The 22,479-nt window shown below is 43.3% G+C and overlaps 1 protein-coding gene across 6 annotated transcripts in view; it reads right to left on the bottom strand.

Moving 5' to 3' along the window:
- Positions 1–859: 859 nt before the first annotated feature.
- Positions 860–22,479, bottom strand: part of Hlf (HLF transcription factor, PAR bZIP family member) — a 57,470-nt gene continuing 35,850 nt past the window's right edge. For 5 of the 6 annotated variants that reach the window (XM_090351062.1, XM_090351067.1, XM_090351066.1 and 2 more), the window contains exons 3-4: positions 7,214–7,434; positions 860–2,864 (exon numbers count right to left, since the gene is read on the bottom strand). In XM_090351062.1, the coding sequence (XP_090207188.1) occupies positions 2,646–2,864; positions 7,214–7,434 (440 nt within the window). In that variant the 3' untranslated portion in view covers positions 860–2,645. The remainder of the gene's footprint in view (positions 2,865–7,213; positions 7,435–22,479) is intronic. The other variant, XM_090351063.1, reaches the window with a different exon arrangement.

Here is a 22,479-nt window from a genome sequence, read left to right as displayed (position 1 = left end):
TGCTACAAACAGCCAAATTCTATTTGATGTATAAATTTGGATGGCCCGGGAGCACCTTTCCATAGTTCTCTGTTGAAAGATGTAATCTGTGTTTGCTTTACTGAATATTACAATTTCACAGTTCTGCAATTAGCCTTTTTGTTAAAGAAAAGCAAAAAGGCCAACTCTGCGACCACCTGTGGTTCTTCACTCAACTCTCATTCAAGTCTACATAAGACTGCCAAAGATTCTGTATCTTTTGTGAGTCACTCGCCCATATTTCCACTCTATGATTCCTTCATCTCTCGCCATTATCTGTGGTGTGAAACCAATGGGTACCTGGGAAGAATATCCTCCAGACGACCTTTCCCAAAAATGGACACAAGAAAGGAGACCATCAGAATCTGGGAGAATTCAGATGCTATGGAGGCAAGAAACCAGAAAACTCCCATTCATGAAAGGGAACTTTAATCTAAGCACAAAAGCATTTCTTTGCAGTAACAGCAGGATCCGTTGACATCATACAGCTTGAGTGAAACGAAAGAACACACATCTTTAAAGTCAACACATCTATCAAACCGTAAGCCAGACATACACACACAGCACCCATTGTCGACCTTGTTCTGCATGAGATTTGCGGGCCTAAGGAGGAAAATGGGATCCTCTAGTGCACTGGCAGCCATGCTCAGCTCCAAGAACTCAGAATTTTGAAGGGAACATTTTTGTGGCAGATGCTTTTCCTAAAAAAACACTGTATCATCCAATAAATATTTGACTAAAATCCATTTGTGCTTTTGGGTGATGTTGACTGACTCTTTTCTGAGACCTAATAAGAAACAAGGAAGCGTCGGAGCAGGATTTGTCACAGCAAACCTCGGTATTGTCATAAAATTTTAATTTAAAGCAGAAAACATGCTGATGTGTCAGTAATAGGCTTAAAATATTAAAGACTTCAAAACCCCCAAGTGCTTCTTCTCTGTATAACATTGGTGAATATATATATATATGTGTGTGTGTGTGTATCTTTGCTATATAATTTTAAAACATGGAATAGTTTCCCCTTTCTCTTTTCTATATATAATATATGTCTTCCAAAATACATTGTCAGTATTTATATCTGAAAAATACTGTACAAAAAAGAACTCCCTATAATTACTCTGTATAAACATTAAACAATTTAACAATCTCTCCTTTTGGTCTATAGTAAACATTAAAATCGATTGGATAAAACCACAGTTTGTAACAACACCATCCCCTTCTGAGATACACCAGTGTCCTTGACATTCATTTTTCGGAATTCCACTTCATAGGAGCACACATGTTCAAAAGCAAACAGAGAATAAGAAACATAAGATCCAGAACCCCTAATTTACGAGGCATTCAGAAGGGACACCATGAGGGAAAAGGCTCTTACAAAGCATCATTTTTTTAAATTAACTGATTTTTAAAAAACAAAGTATATTTCACACAAAAATGTAGATATTACCAAAAAATGTGAAAACTAAATGAATCTTGAGTACTCAAACTGTTTTGAATATCAAGAGGGATGTGGGAAAATTTAATTAGAAAAGTGGGAAAGGGATAGGCATGGCTGAAAGAAGACAATAAAACGAAACATATCAAAGTCAAAAGCTATTCCAAGACACATTTTTTTAGGGGTAGGGGGCTCACATACCAGTAAACTAACCCCTCATCCTTTGACCTCCATAGCCCTCTGCTTCCCTGTCTGACGATGTTCAGGTCATGCTAGAATGCATTACTTACTTTAATTTTTTTTTTGTTTTTTGTTTTTTTTTAAAGACAGAGAAATTCTTAGGTAGGGAAAATATCCTACGTCCACTAGTAGTACTCAGGCAGCATGCGCTAGCGTACAATAGGATTATTGCTTTAGGTACAGACGCAGCAAAACCACACTCTGTTCTATAGTAGTAATATTACTTATCTGGGGTTGGTAGAATTAAAAGGAAACTTAGTAGATAGAAGTAAGTAAATAGGGGATCTTGTAAACCTAAACAGCATTTTAAATTTGAAGACAATTACCACCAAAACAGGAGGGGGGAAATAAAATGAGGAAAGCAACATATGAACAAATATAGCTACAATGTAGTGCTTCAGGTATTTTTTTTGTACCTTATTAGAACCATTGACTCACAGATTCAACAGAAACAAGAGCTTGCGCTCTTAAAAACCCACTGGTTTCCCCGGGCCCTCTTTTGTGAAGTCACCCAGAGCCCTGGAAGAGTGGGTTAGCTGGAACATGAAAGGAGGCAGAAGGAAAGGAGTGGAGAGGGGGAGGGGGAGAACCCCACCAGAGGTCTCCCAAGTCTAATAAACATGGCACCGTTCTTGTTTGGAACTAGAAGACAATGAGAGGACTATCTAGAAATGGCAAGTGCAAAGGAACACACATACACACTCACACACAATTCCACTGACCACACATGGGAGCACAAGCCATGTATGTACACACACACACACACACACACACACACACACACACACACACACACACATTGAAATGTGAGTCAGTTGTATTTATGCCTCTGGTAAAGTGCTGATGTCAGAAAGGTTGGTTTGGGTGTGGTGCTACCAGACAGGAAACAAAGCTGTCCATCTAGTCAAAAGCCAGCCTTCAAAAAAAAACAAAGCAACAAAAATATACCATTCTACAGAGGCCCATGCCTGGCCTCATACTTGGCAAGTATGTTCTTGCATTTGCCCAGCTCCTTCCTCAAGTCAGCCACCTCCTGGCGGAGAGCCGAGTTCTCCTTCTCCAGGAATGAGGCCCTGATGGCAATCTGATTCTCCTTCAGCCGCCGGGCATCACGGGAGCGCTTGGCCGCCATGTTGTTCTTTCTGCGCCTTGCCCAGTACTTGTCATCCTGCTCATTAGTTACAGAAGGAAAAAGAAACAAGATATTAGATTTCAACAGCTCTGAAAGTTAACCAGGGTGCTGGCAGCCATCTGGGGTGGTATTGAGATTCCAGCCCAGGTTTCTTCACTCCTGTTTCCTCCCTTGAGTGTTTCTGTATGTGTGAAAGACCAGTACGTAAGCTATGGCCTCCTTCTTGGAGACAGAGACTAACCTGCCACAGCAAGTTCCTGCTCTTCGCCCAAGGAAGTGGCAATCAGAGCAACCAACCTAAATTCATTACAATTTGCTCCATTCTTTTGGCTAGAAAATTCAAAACCTCCTCTAAATAAAACTCCAGAGGTACTTATATGCTTTAAAAAATAAGTTCATGTAATAATTTTAGAAGATACCCCGTCAAGAGATACACTCTTAGCTATCTTAACGAATATGTTAGTGACACATCAATTCCACTTTTTTATCTTAAAACAATCTTCATGCACGTGAATATACACGGGCAGAAGAATTTTATTATATAAATTTATAAAGAAAAAAAGAGGGAAAAAATGAACTGTGAGAGATTTAACAACTACGTTATAATAGAGTCACACAAAGGGATATTCTTGAACCGACAAAAAATAAAAATAACAACCCAGTGGAACCACAAAGTTTTTATGAAATACCATTATGTGGATGGATACTATAGTAATGTGCTGAAAAATATGTATGGTTTCATTCCAATTGCATTTTTAAAAAATGCAATACATTTCATCCATAGAAAGAAGCCCAAAAGGATACATACCAAGCTGTAAGAGTAGTGCCAATAAAAAGGGGGGTGGGGACAAAGAGGCAAAAGAAAAAAGCAACTCCCATTTTGAGCTATCAAAATACATAATGAACATACTCTAATAGGTGAAAATTTAAATTAAAAAACACCTCTAACTGGCCACGAGTGAATATACTCATACTGCTGACTAGCACTTGAATAAATGACTTTAATTTCCTGTTTAACTGCTCTCAGCTACCCTGGTTAATACTTGGCTGTATTTACTCTGACAGGCAATCCTCCCTCTCACCTCTCTATTACTTCCCTTTGCTTTCTCTACCATAAGCAAGGGCAAGCTGCCTGGGGAGCTGCCTGGCGAGACAGAGGGAAATCCTCTTTGAGTCCTTCACAATTCACTGGTTTTATCACTTGATGAATTTTGCAACTTGCTACAACGATTTCCTCAGTCTTAGCAACCTGTGTGGTTATATGCCACCCAGAATAAATGGGTAATGCCAGTTCTTCTCCTCCCCACAGATTCCAAAAGAGAGTTAGCATCAGAGGAGGCCACACAAATGGGACCCAAGGCCCTAAGGGAAGTCCAAGACCAGTGAGCCTCACCCAGACTTATCTACTACCTTCATCAGCTATGTGCCCTATACACAATGTGCAAGAAGAAAGATGTGTATACATACTTCCTGTCTTCTGCTCTCTGACTGACATTGTTATCTTATGTCTAAAAGACCACTAGCTTTCTAGACATTTCATAATAATATATAACAGGATGAAAAAAAGATGACCTTCATAATAGCTGAATTCTTAGGGAGGCAGCTGCCCTTTGAAGAATATCTGAGTGAACAAGCTTGGACAGGTATGCTAGCGTTATTGGTAGAATCTGTTGTGTTCTTCAAAGGAAGTGGGAAAGCTAGAAGGAAAGGGAGAGAGGCTAAGAGGAGCCCAAAGGTAGAGTCACAGAGTGAAGCTCCCATTTTGGATGGAAGGTGTTTCTATTGCTTGGGTATAACTCCCTTACTCTACCTTCTCTGGAGCAAGAGAAACCTACTATTCTGGACAGTGTGTCCAGAAGTTTCTAAGAGTAGTACAAAGAGGAGCTGGCTCAAGCTAGATCAGAACCTATATACAAGGGAGTGAGAGTCCAGGAGACCAAGGAACACACAAGAACGAGATCCTAAAACTGTACGGTGAGGGAGGGAACCAGAATTCCATCACAGGCCATGAACTTGGTGGTGTATGACAACCCTGAGCCCAGGATAACGATCAGCTTTCCTGTGTTTTTCTTAGAGCTTCTAAGATGCTTTATTTCTCAGTCTTGCCTGTTCACACATGCGGATAAACTAGCAAAGATGTGAAATAAGACAGTAAACCTTTCAGGTGGCAGGAGAGCAGAAACAGGGGTATAACGATGGACACAGAAGGCAGGAATGCAAGAAGAAAATGCTGCGGTGTTCTGGCCTAGAAACACCAGCTTGCCTCTTTCTTTTATCATCCCAAGACGTCTGGGTACTAGAGAAATAAAGGTCAGGCACTACAATCTATGTCCCCTTCTCTTCCACCTGCTAGGTGCCTATGCCATCTGGCCACCCAGTTATCCTCACCAATGACCCACTGAGCCCTGCCCATTCCAAGAAGTCCACTCGTCCTTCTTCCTCACCTACTAGAAGTTCCATGAGGCCACAGACAGCATGGGGATTAGCTTACCTTGGTATTCCCAGACCAAGCACACACTAGACTAGTGCATTTGTTAAGTGAATAAAAGTATTGTTATGGATGACCCCTACCATAGGGGGTGGGGGGAGGAACACAACAAAACAGCAAAACAGCAAACGACAGGACTGCAGTCACATGTGTAAGTCTAGCGCAGATGGTTTTGCATAGCCTCTCTTGTTGCCAAGGTTACCTGGGCTAGTCTGCAATCCTACTCTTTGCTTTAAATGTGTACATTTGAAGACTCTGTGAAGGTCTGGCTGCAGGTTCTACCTACGACTCAGCAGCATCCTTTCACACTGCCCTCCCATCAAGAGGAAATCCAAGCTTAATGGGTTTCCTGGTTTAAGTTAAGAGATGAAGCTTTGGAACACACACAGAACTGGATTCAGGAAGAACACAAGTCACAGGAGACATCCAGTTGAAAGAAGATACCTTCTTGCCTTGGGCAGGACTTCACAGCACTTCTTAGCTCATCCAGTCTTTTTATCCACGCTGTGGGTAGTCTAGATTTTCCTGGTGTTTTTACTGTGTAATTTCCCTTTTGGGGGAAATTGACATGACAGTTCTTGGTTTGTCATCCAAGGACCCCTGTGGGATCCCTTTGCAGATGAGAAATCCTGCAATGACCTTTCTGGAAGCTAGACAACCTTGAAGCAAACCTTACTCTAAAAGTAGAGTTCACCTCAGTTCCCTATTCTACTTGGTCCATTTCCCCAACTGCAAAGAGGCATCACTGCAAGGCCCCTTTTGGCCCTGACACTTCACCATTCTTCAAAAGTGAAGGTGTTCTCAGAATATGTGAATGATTGTGGTGATTGAGGGCAAGCAGGCAAGGGGTTCTGTCTCCTATACTCTTCTGGATTAAAAAAAATAGCAGGATGAATTGGGTCTAAATCAATTCATATAATAGCTCAACTCTCTTTTCTTTTCCCCAGCAGAGGAGTGTCTATACACAGGAACCATATTTAGGTTTGGAAAATGAGTGTCAGTTTTTAGAAAAGAGCTAATTAGGCCTAATTCCAAGGCCTTGAATATCTATAATCATAGCTCTATTGTCTGTGCTTTTGGGAAGAAGTATAAACAAACCACCACCAACAACAACAACAAAAAAGCTCCATAAGGTAGCTAATCAAATGGTTCTTCTACATTAGGCTAAGGAGGCATGGCATGCTTGGGAAAGAATTCTCGCCCTGAGAGATCACTACATTGTCAGATCAATCTGAAGTTCTATTGACTTCTTAAGGTACATGTTCCTCCCATTCAACATAGCCGCACAGCCAACCAGGAAACAAGTTCTTGGTGAGACCCCCCCAAGTGGTCATGACTTGCAATGGAAAGTGAGTATGGCATATTAACTAAGCATCAGGGGACCCACCAGCTTCATTCACCATGATCTCAGCCTGGTCATTCGAGGTTGTCACGATGGGAGGAGGCCTCAATTTCTGCCTGTTTTTCTCTTCTGGGAAATTGTAGAATTAATGACCACCAAATTCCCAAAAGGCAGCGACCCTGGAGGGAACTCTTGAAGTTCAGAGGCCCTTCCCCAATAACTTTCTTTCCCTTTCCAATCCTGGAAGAACTTGTTTTGTGTTTACTATCAAGGTTGTAGATCAAGGGGAGGGTAACCTGGGAGACAGAGGCCATGTTTGTTTCCTTGATGGGTTTAACATGTCACACCAACATCTTACTGCTTCTCTTTAGATCTGTTCAGTATCAAAGGCACCAAACAGCATTATTTTAGAAGAAACCCATAGTGGAAACAATGTGCCAAGAAGTCACATATGAAAAAATAAAAATAAAAAAGATCAGGACTAGAAATTCCCTTTATTTTGCCTCTTCACATCCTGTTCTCCATTTGCCCAAAGCCTAATTACCAGTTCCAATTTACCTTCAGATCATCGGGGATGAAGACTTTGCGAGCTTTCTTAATCATGGGTTGTGGCTTCAGTTCTTCTTCAGAGAACTTGCGTTTGCGCGGGTCGAACATTTCCTGCCCCGGAATGCTGGAGAGAGCAAGGTCTGCGGGGTCTGGCTCGTAACCCACAGGAACCTGGATGGTGTCAGGATCAATGGGACTTGGTGTATTGCGGTTTGCTGGCAACAGCTGGCCTGGAACAACACACAAGTTTTAAATTCATAGGTACCCCCATTCCCTAGGTTGACAGAGCGAACAGCAGTGCATGAGAAGGGGTGGCAAGAGTCTTCAAGTCACTTAGTGATGACCTGACCACACATCTTCACCATGTTTCCTATTCACCTTCACTGTTATGAGAGCACAGCAGGCTGAATGAGTCTTGAGTCACGTCACAGGACCCACATACACATCTTCACAAACTGAAGGTGGAGCCAGACCTCTTCATTCTTTCCTGTCACACATCTATGAGGTACCCACTGTATGCCAGGTATGCCACAAAGTGCCACGGTTGTTACATTTAAAGCCGTTTCCCACTTGAATCATGGGGAAAGACCTATACTTAACCATTAGGGTAGAGTGTCAAGTTGTGAGATGGTAATACATCTCATGTGCTTTTGGAGTGTGGGGAATAGCATTTAACACAAAGGAGGTTAAGGTTACCGAGCACATGCTAGTGACTACATTTGTTCCAACTGCACTTTGAGATGGGTAGTAAAGAGCAAAAAGGTCTTCCAGAAACAAAGACAAGACAGACGTTTGCCTTTTTTTTTTTTTTTGCCAGTCCTGGTGACTGAACTCAGGGCCTGAGCCCTGTCCTTGGACTTTCTCAAGGCTAGCACTCTACCACTTGAGCCTCAGCACCATTTCCGGCTTTTGTCTATGTATGTGGTACCAAGGAATTGAACCCGGGTCTTTGTGCATGCTAGGCAAGCACTCCACCACTAGGCCAAACTCCTGGCCAGATGTTTGCACTTTTGAAAAGACACCAGATACTCTTCAGTGCTGAGTCGAAAGACAAGATGGAGCAGGGCAAGGCGACTGATGTAGTCACCAGAAAGGTGTGCTTTAGGACATCAGAAAAAGACTCGAAACGTCTCTGAAAGATTCTGAAGTGAAATAATGAACAGATGAAGTTTGGAAGGACTCAAGCAGTGCAATGAAACAACTGAGGGTCACAGCCGCAGACAGATCCAATGGAAGACTGATCAGCTTATAGAGATTATTGAGTTCTGTACAGATGGTGTTGAGCTAGTTTTGGCTTTATGCCTCTATGACTCTAACCCCCCTTAAAAATGAAACACATCTTAGTCCGTCAATGCATGAACACATGAATAGTGGCTGTGGAGGCAGTGAGAAAGGGACAAATTGGAGAACATATGTAAACAAATCAGAAAGGACATAAGGGAGACCACATGTTTAACAGGCTTCATCACTGAGATGCTCAAACATCCTCAGAACTATACCTTAGTTGTGTTTCTGCCTATGTCTTACTGGTGAGAGTGAGCTTAGTAACAGTAAAATGCTTAGGCTGAGAGCTCTTCTAGTTGCAAATGCTCCTTTCATGTCCAAGGTGTAAATGAGAGGCTACAAGGTGGTTATGTTTGGCCCATTTCCTCTTCTTTTCTCACTGTCAATTTGTACCCTCTAGGTTTCCATTAGAACCTATTCCAGTGGGGTAGCAGGGGCTCACGCTTGTAACCCTAGCTACTCAGGAGGCTGAGACCTGAGGATGGAGGTTTGAAGCCAGTCCTATCAGGAAAGTCCATGATAAGAGTGCTAGCCTTGAGCAAAAGGGGCTTGGGGCCAGAACCAAGGCCCAGTGCAAGGCCTACCACCGACAAAAACAAAAACAAAAACAAAAAAAAACTACCCCAGCTGAAGCATGAAAGCCATTGGCTTGGATTCTAGAAAGGCAGAAATCCTGTGTCTGTTTTCTGGAAAGGCTCTCCATGGAGCTTGCACAATGAATGCTGTGGGTGACCTGCTAGGTCCCCATTCTCCTTTGAGGTCCCTCTGTACCTTGCTTGCCAATGAGGAAGAGACAGGCCCTATGGCATTGGCAGAGGATGGTGACTTCTTATTAGTCAAGCTGCTGCTCAGCTCCAGCTTCTAGAGACTGCTGAGTTCTGTGCTGGCTTGTGTCGAGGTGAAATGTGCTTGACACTGCCTCAGAAAAATGCGTCACATCTCAGTCCCTTGTAGAAACTGTGAAATCACAGATCTACCCACCAACAACCCTCAGAGACATGTACATTGTTCTCCTATCGTCTTAGTTAATACTTTCCCAAGTCTATAGGCTTCAAGGAGCTTCAAGCTCTTATTTTTGTCTGACAGTATTTCTCAGTTAGACAGAACCTTTCCCAGTGTTCTTCTGCTCTAGACCTTTCCTACAGAAATAGGTCAACTCTTACCTGAAGAATGGACAAAGTATAATTGGACCTGAGCCCAGTAAATGGCCTCCTTGGTGCCAAACAGCAAATGAAAGAAGGCAAAAAACCCCAAAAAACCCAAAACAAAACAAAACAAAGAAAAACAGAGCCAAGTCCCTTTACTTCCTAGAAACTCTGCTGCCATCTTATTTTATCTTATTTGTTTTTCTGTTTTGTGCTATGTTCACTCTGCTTCAGACACAGAAGGCAGGAGGAGGAACTTCCACTGTTATGCAAGTTTTGCCAGAAAATAGTCCAGAAATAGTTAAGGTGAGGCTGGGAGTATGGCTTAGTGTAGAGTGCTTGCCTAGCATGCATGAAGCCCTGGGTTTGATTCCACAGTACCACATAAACAAAAAAAAATGGCACTGTGGCTCAAGTAGTAGAGTGCTAGCCTTGAATACAAGAAGCTGAGACAGTACTCAGACCCTGAGTTCAAGCCCTAGGACTGACAAAAAAAAAAAAAGGCAGAAATAGTAAAGGTGGAAAAGATGCTCTCTTAGTTTCTTATCAGAATCAGAGGAAAATAAAGTCATTGGCTCCTGAGATTGGGGGAGAGGGGGCATTCCTCACATTTCCTGACTCACTTGCCAAATAAAGTGGGCTCAGATAAGAGTCTTTAAAAAGAAAAGTGCAAACCATGTTCATCGCGGTACTAGTCACAATAGCCAAGTGATACAGATGCCCCGCTACAGATGAATGGATACAAAAAATGTGGTACATATATACAATGGAATTCTACATTGCCACCAGACAAGATAAAATAAGGGCATTCGCTGGGAAGTAGGTGAAACTAGAGCAAATCATGTTGAGTGAGATAAGCCAAGAGGCACATGGTCTCCTCGATATGTGGACATTAGATCCAAACAGAACAAGAGTGATGACTCAATATTTGGGCACCCAAGGTTATAGACATGGTCTTGAAGATATAAACATAACTAAGTAGACATAAAATTTATGATGGAATATATATTCTATAGACATGTTATGTAGATAGATACGTATCTATGACATACAAACTCTCAGCTAAATTTTATGTTCTAAAATCTATGTGCCAGTGACTGTTTGTAGAGATTCCCTTCTTGAATACTTGTTTGTTAAACATGACATTTGAAATATGATGTAAAAATCAGTGTTAACAAAATCTTTCATTAAAAAAAGAGTGCATGCGAATGCACTCTGAAAATGCACACAAACAATGAGAGAAGCACAGGTTTGCTACAGCAAAAGGTAGAATGAGAGTCCTTTCTACATTGTGGGAGTGAGCTAAGCAAGAGCCCCAGGTCCTGAGAATGCTGAGTTAGGACAGCTCATAGCTGGTTTGGGCAGCGGGGAGAGCCAGATAGTCCTTCCCACAAGAAGGACCCTCCCTCTGTGATGGACAATTTGGGGTGGCAGGATTTTTTTGTTTTGCTTTGCTTTACATTTATTAGTGTAGCTTACAGTATTCTTCACTTGAACCGTTCAAAGCTTTGCTCAGCTTATCAAATGCAATGTTCTATACTAGTTGCAACTGGTATAAATTCCCTTCCTGCTTAAGTTGTTGCTGGCAGAAAGAAAGCTATTGGTTTGAAGATGTTGGGTTTATTTCCAGCTATTTTATGACTCTCCTATTATTCCTATTTTAAAAAACTAAGTCAGGGTATTACTATATATATTACTAGATAGCCCAAGTGGCTTCAAACTCACTATCTAGGCCTGGCAGGTCTCAAACTCATGACCTGCCTGCCTCAGCATCCTAAGAGCTGAGATTACAAGCCTGAACTACCACACCTATGCTTAGTTATAATAGTTTTTAGGCAAACAATCTTATCGTCTACCACTAGAGCCAGTTACAGATTCTTTTGCATGTTTGTAAATCCCACTTTATTTCTTAAAAATTCACTGGAAGGGGCAGGGTTACTGATCCCACCTGTCCCAGACTGCAGCAGGAGTGCTTTAATGCTCTACACCCTGAAATATGAAACGTTGTTCTAGCATCCTAGAAGACAGAGCTGGACAAGTGAAAGAAATACCACCCCTTCCTGGAGCATTGTACTGAAAGTTTTACTAAAGCCAGACACAAAGTATTATTAAATTTCCTTATGCGCCTTTTCTGTCATTATTGATTGAGATAGCCGTGTGGGTTTCTTCCTGCATTTGTCTAACCTTGAGCTTGGTATTTCTCCAAGGCATTCTTAAAATGATCTAGGGTAGACAAGATCCTTGTCTAGCTTCTGGGATCCTGACATTCATTGTTTTCTGCTCTTAGAAGCATCCTGATAAATGTCACTTCCAGAAGTACCAAGGAGAATTTCTGGAGGAAAGGGTGGAGCAAAGGGCTGAAAGAAATCTGGAAAGAGATGAGAAGTCACCTTTCTACATCACAGTTGGTCTTCACTTTTGTTTCCTGTGATTGCTGGGGAATGCAACCCAGGGCATGCAAGTACTCTACCACCGAGCTACATCCCCACTGTGCTCTTGTCACACATGAGGCGTGATTAAACCTCCGAAGAGTAGCAGTGGAAACAAAAAAAGATATTTTTAATTCTTACCTTGCATAAAAGCTTAGCTGATTAACTAGCAATCATCAAATGAATCGTGACAATAGGAATCTGTATCCTCTCAAGTCAGTGTTTTCTGTTTGTAATTTTTGAGTGTAATGCAATAAATGATAGTTTTCTTCATTCATTTTCTTCATTACTTAATCCTCTGTGCTAATTGTAATACAGTTCCAGCCCTTCCCATTGATCCTTATTCAGGAATTCAAGTGAACAAGGCATTAGAGTCACAATAGCCATATCAAAACTGACACCATATTCCAGTATTTCTCCTTGGTGAGCATGGGCAAATAATAAACATTATCCTCTACCAAGAAAGGTTTAGAGGAGGGGGAGAAAATCCATGAGTTGGCCAGAAGGTGCTCTTTACCAATGGTGGGTGAGATCCCTTGTGAGCCAAAGTTTGTTCTCAAATCATTCTCTCCTGCCTGCTTCCCTCTTTTCACCATCACCAGTTTGGGGTCTCTTTGCTTGCCATTGATTTCTGAGACCCTAAAGGGTCATAATTTGCATTTGTAGTAGTATCTTTCACTCTCTCTGGAACCCGGCACAGTAACAGCTCACCTCCATCTACTTCCTTCAATACAAGTCATCTCTGCTTTGGAAAATCCTTCTTAAGTGCAGGGAGCCAATGAACTTGGTGACTGACAGGGTCAGTGAAGAATGGCTGTGGTCTGTCCCAGGGATTAAATAAGGACTTCTCCTGGGTACATCCAAAGGGTATGGCCTACGGGACTGTTATCTCCTGCACCAATGCTCTGCCAAGGCAGCGGAGTCCTGATAGGCGATGGCATCACCTTTTTATCCCAGGATTGTTCCAAATAACCCTGCGGTTCCAGCCAGTCTATTTTCCCCAATGCTTGAGTCTGGGCCAACAGGCTGTGGTATTAGTAACTGAGAGTCAAGTCCAAGGCTGGGTCTGGAGAGCCTTTGCGTGTTCCTGCCTCTTCTGTAGCATTTCTGTCAACACCAAAAACATGTCTAGGCTAGCTCGCTGGTAGAGAAGGGTCATGTGGAGTAGGCAGGTCTAGGTTAGCTCAATCACCTGCTTCCCCAGAGGTGTGAGTCCAGCCAGCTTGAAGAAGCCATTGACTAACCCCTAGCAACTGCCTAGGCGTAATCAACAAACCCCTATCTGTGTATGCTGACTGTTTGACGAACATTTCCATGGCTATCGGTGAATGAGCCAAAGGCTGCGCTGTTGTATATGTGGAGATGTTTATAGTTATGTTAAACATGGTAACAGGAGTGAAATGTGTTCAGGACAGCAGTGAATCTATGAAGCAAGCCACGCTTTGGTTTGAATTCTGAAATTCTGATTCTGCAGTCTGAAGGTAATATACTCTTGGGCATTTGTGAATAAAAGGCCCAAACAAAATTCCCCCCTGCCCGGGTCTGATAGGGTTGTATGAAAAAATGAGTGAAATATTGTACATAAGTAAAGGGCTTAAAGCAATGTCCAGTACTTGGGAAGTCCTCTGTATAAGGTCCGCATATGGAGGCAAATACAAAATACAGATGAGATCACAGAGACTTCAAAATAACCTCTTGCTCCTGTCTAAGCCAGCTTCTCTGGACTACTGTAATGTCCTCCAACTGCCTTCCCCCTTCTGTGCATGTTCCTATAGTGCCACCGAGCTGCCAGGGGACATGCTACAAACACTCATCTCCTCTTCTCAAGCCCTTCAAAGGGCATCCTCTTCCATGTGCAATACCGGAGCCCTCCTCTTGCTTCTTGTAGAAGTGAGGAGGAGGAAGGAGGCAGAAAGGAGGAAGTCGGGGGAGAGGAGAAGGAGGGGACCAAAGAGCTGGAGAAAAATGGAGTAGAGATAAAGGAAGAAAGAGAGCAAAATGTACATTGCTGTGCTACAGGTCTGTTGCTTTATCCAATTAGGAAACACAGTTGATAAGCGAAGCTGGCCCTGACCCAGAGGCTTCACACGCCCAATGTGTCAGTACCCCAAGCTAGGTGTTGGGAGGCAAGGAGTGAAAAGGAAGAAAGGGAGAGAGGGGAATGATTGAAGAAACCAAAAATGGTACACAGAATGAGTGGAAGAAGAAATGAAGGAAGGAATGAAAAGAAAAAGGACAGGTGGAGGCACCAAAAGGCAGAAGGAAGAAAGGAGAAGAGACCCTGAAAAGTGTTAGTCAAAGCTTTAACCAGAAAATGTCCCTGTGAACTCCATCATCTTCTAGAAGATTATCATGAGTCTGGAGTTTTTATTTTAAGGGGTCTAGAGTATGACATAGTACCACATTCTATTCTCTCACCCTCCATCCCTTTGCCAAGACCACCCCCTTCTCTGTTTATTTCCTCCTCCCTGCCACATTAGTACATGGTACCCAGAAAGTGTTCTCTCTTATGACTGCCGAACAAATACACTGAAAGGCCCACTGTAAAAATGCCTTTGATCTCAGCGGCTCTTATCCAACAACTCCCTTCACAGGGTAACAAGCTGTCAACCAAAATAAGAGAAACACATGGACGCCTTAAAGCCAGCTCGTTCCTTATGCATCCACTTCAGAAAGGGAGCCCATCTGGCTCCCTCTGCAGGATACAATGAAAGTGAACCTACTCCTAATCGATGTCAGTAATACAGCTAAGTAACTGGGTGGACCCCAGTTTCTAGCAGGCGCTCAAGATGTACCACCTCAGTTAATATTCATGAAAACTCGACGAAAAAATGGAATTTATTCCCTATTAATTACAATAAAAAATTAAAGAAAAAAATGGAATTTATTAATAAAGGAACAGAAACAAAAGGCCCAAGACAAGCTGAGAGATGCTGAATCACTTGCCCAAGGTTGAACTGTCTGCCCAAAGCAGAAGAGGGAGCTACAGAAACTTACCTTCTCTGAATCAAGAAAGGGTACCAGGTGGAGTTAGGCAGCCTAATATGGCCTTCAGGGCAAGCCAGGGATGAGGCTGCATCAGCACCTGGCTTGAATCCACATAAGGTCACTTATCGTAAGAGAAAAGAAGGGGAGAGTGAGAGATGAAGCCACAGGCACAGAGTCACGCAGCTGGAAATCGGGGGGCATGGTGGGTGCAACTCCAGTCTCAAGTAGTCCTGACACCTGTTTCCCGCTCTCCTTCACTTCCCTCTGAGAGGCAGCCGTAGAAGAAAGCAGGCGGGGGAGGGGGGTCTCTCCAAAGGTCCTCTCTGTAGCCTCAACAGATTGCCTGGGTAAGAGCCAGTCTTCCCAAGGCTTCTATTCAGAACATGAGCTCCCAGGAGCCATAGGAAGCCAGGCAGCCATTTCCTTTTCCTCTCTCCTTTCTTCTTTGACTTCCTCTGTCTTCTCTACAACCATTGTTTACCACACTTGATGCCAAGGGCAAGACTGTATTTAATCAAACAGAGCTGACCCGTGGGGTTCCTGCCACTGCAACCCTTCGTGAACTGTAAATGGAAGAAGCATCTGAATAAGCAAGAGACTAGGCCTAGCTGGGAGACAGCTGAGGAACGCTGGCAGAAAGGGTGGCAAATACATCCTATCATGTGATCAGCAAGTCAGCTGCACAGCTCACTTCATGGGAAAGCGTGCTGTAGGCCTAGAACCTTCAATGATGAGTGTGCCCATTCACGTTTGCTTTGAGTTAGGTTAGAGACACTTGTAACACTATTCTGATGCTTTGTCTCCATCCTGGGTCCCTCTGCTGGGACTGGGCCTGGAGGAGACAACATAGCTCATCAGAAAACAGGCAGATCCAAGCTCTGCCCAACCCCTACCCTCTCTGCTCCCCAGGCTCTGGCTGCAGCCCTGTCAGGTGGAGGAGATGCTCCCCTTACAGGGTTGCTGAGGCTAGACAGCATGAAAGAAGGCCGCTTTAATAGGTGCAGAGCCCTGACATCCCCTCCTGTCCTTTTTCCTCCAGTTTCCACTCCAGCTAAGCCTGTTAGACATCACCACGCATGACCCCATGCTCAGGACAAGCACTCCGCCTTGAGGTGGTGTATCAGCACTCAAAAAGTGGCCTTAACTTGACTGGGCAGCTTCACACTTGGCAGGAGGTTGGCCCGGATTAGCAAGGCCTCTCATTCCAAGGGTGTTTGTCAACGTGTTTCTTGCCAAAAGCTGTCAGCAAAACCTGCCTCCTTGAATCCTTTGAGCTGCAGAACCAGGGAGCTCCCAACTACAGCCTGGAGGAGTCAGCTAAATAGAAAGAGAATGAATTTTCTAGTGAGAGGTCGAGGTGTGTGCAGCCTCAAGCCTTCCCATCTCTACCCCTGAGAGAGGATGAACAGAATACTTTCCAGGAGGCAGGACTCCGGTGGGGTCCTATCCTACATTGACCCCCATCTGTTCTACAGCTGTCATAGCATCAGGAGGTAGTGAAATATCAGAGTGATCAGAAACAAAGTCACAGTGCCTGCTATCCCAAACACCAGCATGAGGCATGTTTTAGAACTTGCAACACTGGACCCTGAGAGATGGGGAGGAGCAGTTGTGAAATGAGAAGCAAGAAGACCTGTCCTGCCCGCCCCCCCCCAACCCTATCTGCCTCAGACTGCATTCCAACACTTAGAACTATGGAGGGACAAGAGTAGTTTCCTGGGCACTGGTAGGGTATGAGTAGCGGGAAAAGGAAGGTGAATAAGATAGCTAGCCAAGTGCTGGCTGGTTGAAATTCTGGAAACCATCTTGCCGAAAGGGTCCTTCTTCCAGAATTGCTTTGGTAACACAGGAAGGGTAGAAGACAGCCCATTGTAATCGGCTTCATAATAAACCCCACACACTAAAGAATGAGAGAAATGGAAGGGATGGAGTGGAAACTCAAGGACAATGTCACCACATCCTCTACAGAGGTCTACAGGGTGCCAATGGGCTGTCAGGACCACAGTGTCCTGCAGACGTGCTCCAAAGGAAGGGTCTTCTTCCTTCAACTCCAACATCTGGACCTCCCCCAACTGCATGCTGCACATCTATGTGTTCCTTTATCTTCCTGCCAACCCTGTGACGTGGTGAGGACTGAGCACCTTTTCTCTGTGGAATGACTGAGCTGCTAAGCAACTTTCACATCTCTCCTTAGATGGAGCAGAGAGCCCTGTCTTCTTATGAATCTGGGATACATGCTTTCCCAGACCAGCTTGTCTTTTTTTTAAGAAAGAGGCTGTTCCCATGTTCAACAATAACACAACCCCCCTCACACACACACACCATTTACATCAGTACCACTTCGGTCCCAAGCCTCTCTCCCATCCATCATCAGAGTTGCTGGAAATGTAAAGGCCTAATCATTTGAAACCTGAACTTTTCCAAGTGCTGCCATGGCTACTTATAACACCGGCTATTTCCCCTTTGGGTTATATGAAAATGTTGACTCTGATGTAAGAGGAGACAGGAAGGCAGTGATCACTAAGCAGTGATGTTTGCTGATGTCCCCTGTGAACCTGGAACCTAACTGCACACAAAGGGCCCAGGCTCGCTCTCTAGAGCGACTCCTTCAAACCAGACAAAATGAAGAGAGGAAAACAGGATTGCTCTCACATCTGAACTTCAGGATGAGCATATGTAGGATTCAGGTGTGTCTGTGGATGTGGGGCTTCTCGAGGACATCCACAATTTCCTTCTTGATGCTGGAGTGTCTAAGTTCAGCTCCCACAAACCAGCATGCTTTTTCTAAAAGCTCCTTGCCCTGGTTTCTAGCCAGTATTCTCTGCAATTCTCTCACATTGAAATTCACAGAGTCCTAATCGATCTGTGGACTTCTGGTCACTGTCTATAGACCTATTGTCATCTCAGCCAATAAATCAAAGGCAAACTGCCCCTCTAGCCTGTTGACCATCAGCCTCTGCTACAGGTTTCCTCATACCTGTGAACCTTTCTCAATATTGTTATGCTTTACACTTTAATGACCCCCTCTCAGGCAGGATGGAGAAATGAAATGGAATCAACTGGAATCCAAAAACCACATCTGTGATGAGAACCTTAGAGAGAATTTCCTTGAGCCTCTGTCTCCACACTCCTTAAATAATGGGAGGAGACTTTAGGGCCCTAACAGAGGATCCTCGAAACTTTAACAAATAAAAAAAAATATTTTGGGGACAGGAGTTTAGCCTAATTCTTGCCTAGCATGAATGAAAACCTGGGTTCGATTCCTTGGTTCCTCATACAAAGAAAAAAAAAAGTCCGAAGTAGTGCTGTGGCTAAAGTGGTAGAGCTTTAGCCTTGAGAAAGCCCAAGGACAGTGCTCAGGCCTTAAGTTCAAGCCCCAGAACTGGCAAAAAAAAATTCTATCTTGGAGTTCAGTAGATACTGTGTTTCAGATTCCTGCCACAGGCCAAGGGCAAGTCATCTCATGAGAGACGTAGACAATCAAGACCTTCCCACTTGTTTTTACTGCCACCTGCAATCCCAGCTTTCAAAGAGTTGCTGAGTGAGTCTTCATAGTTCCTCCTCACCATGATCAAAGCAACTAATGGCTTCCCATTTGGTCAACAGAAACTTGTCCCATCAGCTATATTGCTCCTGTCTTGTACTCTCTGTTCAAACAGACCGGATCTGTCTTTTCTCTGGGCACATTTGCTTCAGATTCTCCCCATCTCTATTTGTTCTACCACCATCAAGGTCCAGTTGTAGCTCTCCTTTGCCTCCCTAACCTATCCCAGTGTTGAAGATGGCTCCTGTCAACATCTCATATTTAACACTGATACTGTTTTGCAGTTAGCACATATCAGCCTAGAATATATATAATATATTAAGTGATTTCATAACTTCTAAGTTATTACATATGTTCATATTCTATTTTAAATCCTTCCAGGCAAAGGCTATGGTCCCTGGCTTGTACAGATGATTAACAAAGGTTTATTGATTTAAAAGAAATCATTTGCTTAACAAACTTTTTGTGGGCGCTTATCACAGGCTAGGTTCTGAGGACATATAAATAAAACCCAAGCTCTGGAAGCATGCAGTGTGGAGGTGGAAACCGGTAAGTAAACAGGTGATTAAGAGTGTGGCTTTGCCCAGGGGTCCAAAGATTGGAGTTGAAGGGTTGATCACTAACCCAAATCCAGAAAGAGTAAAGGAATGTCAAGCGATGTTTTCCAGGAGATAGCATGTTGACCAAGTCTTGAAATTGGCCAAATGAGGGAAGAGATCAAGGATGGTTAAGGCAGAGGGAACCAATTACATGAAGATGCATTCTCTCATGTCAGAGACCTGAAGGTAGCTGATGTGTCTATATTCCTTATCTTGAACTTAGGGACTGGAAGAGGAGTACAGTTTGAGAGTAGACATAAGGAATGGCCTAAGATGGCCAGATTTCACCCTAAGATGAGTAAGGATGAATTAACAATGTGAAAGCATGGCAGTCATGTGACTGGCTCATTTTGGGAGACTGCTATGATCATGGCAGAGGCAGGGATAAAGAAGAAACAGACTCGGTGGGCTGGGTGGGTGGGTTTCAGAGTTATTAGTGAGATGGGGTTGTTATGATTTTTGCCCAACAAGACACAGGAAAGGAGAAAGAAAAGGTGAGATTAGCCTGGACATATAAATAAGTGAGTACATTCCAAGGAATATCTGAGGGCTCCATTAATCCTCCAGGGCCCACAGAGTCTAGATTCAGATACACGGAGTCACAGGCCTTGGCTTCGTATGTGCATCTAGACTTCCACACAGCCCGGCTAGCTGCACGTACAGACTCTAAAGAGAGGAGAGACAGGTATGTAGTAGAGGCCAGAATTGTAAGAAGAAAACCACAGTGTGGACAACCCAGAGAAATAGAGCTGACTAAAGAGAGGGGCTTCTGAGAACACTGTTAAGTGCTTTTGACTCATTCCTTTGCCTTCTAATTGAATAATGTTTATCGGACAAATAAGCAACAATGCAATTAAACAGACAGAATTCCTTGCATAGGGTCAAATATCTAGGGGCTGGAAGAACCCATATTTAAAATTAAGATGAACTTGAAAGTCTTTCTACACTTCCACCCCCTTCCACCAACGTCCAACAGCACCAAAGACAGTTTACAAAGCTTAACTGCCACAACTTGACTAAAGCGACATTCACCTACTTGGGGCAGAAGTGCTTAGATGCTGCTTGTGGTTTTCGATGTCTACTTTGCATTCTCAGTGGGAGAGATGTGGTGTCTTTCGTTTTATTGTTTTGTTTGCTGCATACCTTGGGGATTGAACTCAGGGCCTGGTCACTGCTCCTGAGGTTTTGTTTTTGTTCAAGGTTAGTGCTCTACCACTTTAAGCTACGGTGCCATTTCTGGTTTTAAGGTAGTTAAGAGATAAGAGACTCATAGTCTTTCCTACATGAGCTGGTCCTGAACCATGATCCTCAGGTCTCAGCCCCCTGAGTAGCCACAGTTACAGGTGTGACCCATCGTGGGCATATGGGTTGTGGGAAGCCCATAGGAACTTTTGGGTAGGAAGAGCAGCCGAGACATGAAAGTACTTCTTTTGCTGTCTATGGCACCCATGTCCTAACATTCCCATGCCATCTTTTTATGTGTTTTATTTCTGTCTCTGGAGTGTGATACTAGGGAAGGAAACAGCCTGACAGGTGAAAATGCCTGTAGAGATACCCTCTCTAGACTACAACTGGAGACAGCACAGAGGCTGCGAAAATGACACAAAATAGGATCATTCTCAGTGTCTCCCTATTAATGATCATCCTGAAAGGTTATTAAGTAAGTGTTGCTAGGCAATAAAAGCTATGCGTATGGGGTGTATGCGAAGTGAGGAATACAGATTCTTGTGGAATAGATCAATGGCGTCAGATGGTACCTAAACAAAATGGATGTTTGTGTCCCCAGGGTCTCATATGGGATAAGATGAGCAGTCTCCTAATGCTGACAGCCTTTGCAGGTACGGCTGAGCGCACTGCTCTGTCAGAAATCATGTTATTGCCTGGGAGGCACGTCTCTGGGTAAGGAGGAGGAAGACTGACATCTTCCTCCTGGGAGGAAGAACATTACAAAGATGTGATGGTTTGGTCTCCAGTCATTTAGGAAGAAGGAAAGGCTATACATTTTACAGCTATCTATAATCTGAATTAACATTCATTGACTGTGCCTCTGAATTTTATATGCAGATGGAAGCCAAGACTTGAAAAAAAAAAAGGCAAACTTGGACTTTGAACATAAACTCAAGCCCCACAGAAGAGAAAAGTTTCCAAGTAACTGCTGATTTAGGCAAGTAATAAAAAATGGAAGGGTTTATTAAATGTAGTTCTTTTCACATTGGTAGGGAGAAAAGGGAGAAGCATGTAAGCTCTCAGACATATTTATAAACCAGCAATGATTCAGCTCTGGCTACAGACCTACAGCCTCTCTTACATGCACTGGAATAATATTTTACACCAGACAACTTCTTAGGAATGTGTTGTTTCAGAAAAATGGAAAATTCTAAGCTTGTACTAAGATTAGCCAAGCTAAACCCATCTGGCTCCTGTCTTACGTAGTCTATAGAGAAATCTTCATGGGACAAAACTCAGCTTTCATACTCCAGAGTCTCAAGGTGAAGTTGGTGTTATCCTTGGGTAAAGAGAAAGTAGACAATAAGTCATCATCAAACACCCAAATCATCCATGTCATCACTCTCAGAATTTCAAGTCCATGTTCACCACGCATATGAAAGTAAATGATGGCCACCTTCCAGTGGACCAAGAAAATTCCAGAATGGGTTCCAATTTGTTGACAACTCCTGTCCTGACCAGCTAGCAAACCGTTGAATGGAAATCACTTGTGATTTAATCATAAGGGCTGAGTTGGCTGATAAGGGGACTAACAGTGAAGAGGTACCAGGCAAATGCCCAGCGGGAAAGGGCAGGAGTCAGTCTTTTCAGAAAGGAGAAGGCTTTGTTGTTAAGGTAAAGACAAATGAATTTCCATGTCTGAGGAGGAGTGGAAGTGTCACTTGACTTTGTGGTGCTACCCGGCAGGGTGCATGCAGGAGAGGTTGGTAAGTGACAACCTCCACTGAAAGCATCAGTGATTTGGTTCTGAAAGAGGATGTAAAGAAGGGCCACGGATGAACTAATTCCTTAAAGTGGGATAATTTTTAGAACAGGTTTTCTAGAGAAGAGATGCATTCCCTCTCTCCCTTTTTCTCTCTCCCTCCCCAACTCAATTTAAGGTTACCTAAGTAAAAGAAAGAAAATGTTGACTTTTCCAAAGCTGGTGAATGTCTCAATCTGGAGATATTTTTCACATTGAAATAAGAGAAAAACAACATGGACTCAAAAAAAAAAAGTATAGACTGCACCATACCAAAGGGAATGAAATCATTCTTTCTTAAAAGTTTATAAAAAGATG

This window comes from Megascapheus bottae, chromosome 17 (assembly GCF_031878675.1).
Source record: "Megascapheus bottae isolate mThoBot1 chromosome 17, mThoBot2.hap1, whole genome shotgun sequence".
In the NCBI taxonomy this organism is placed as follows: domain Eukaryota; kingdom Metazoa; phylum Chordata; class Mammalia; order Rodentia; family Geomyidae; genus Megascapheus; species Megascapheus bottae.
Note: the sequence above shows the minus strand (reverse complement) of the source record. Positions and strands in the feature narration are given on the sequence as shown.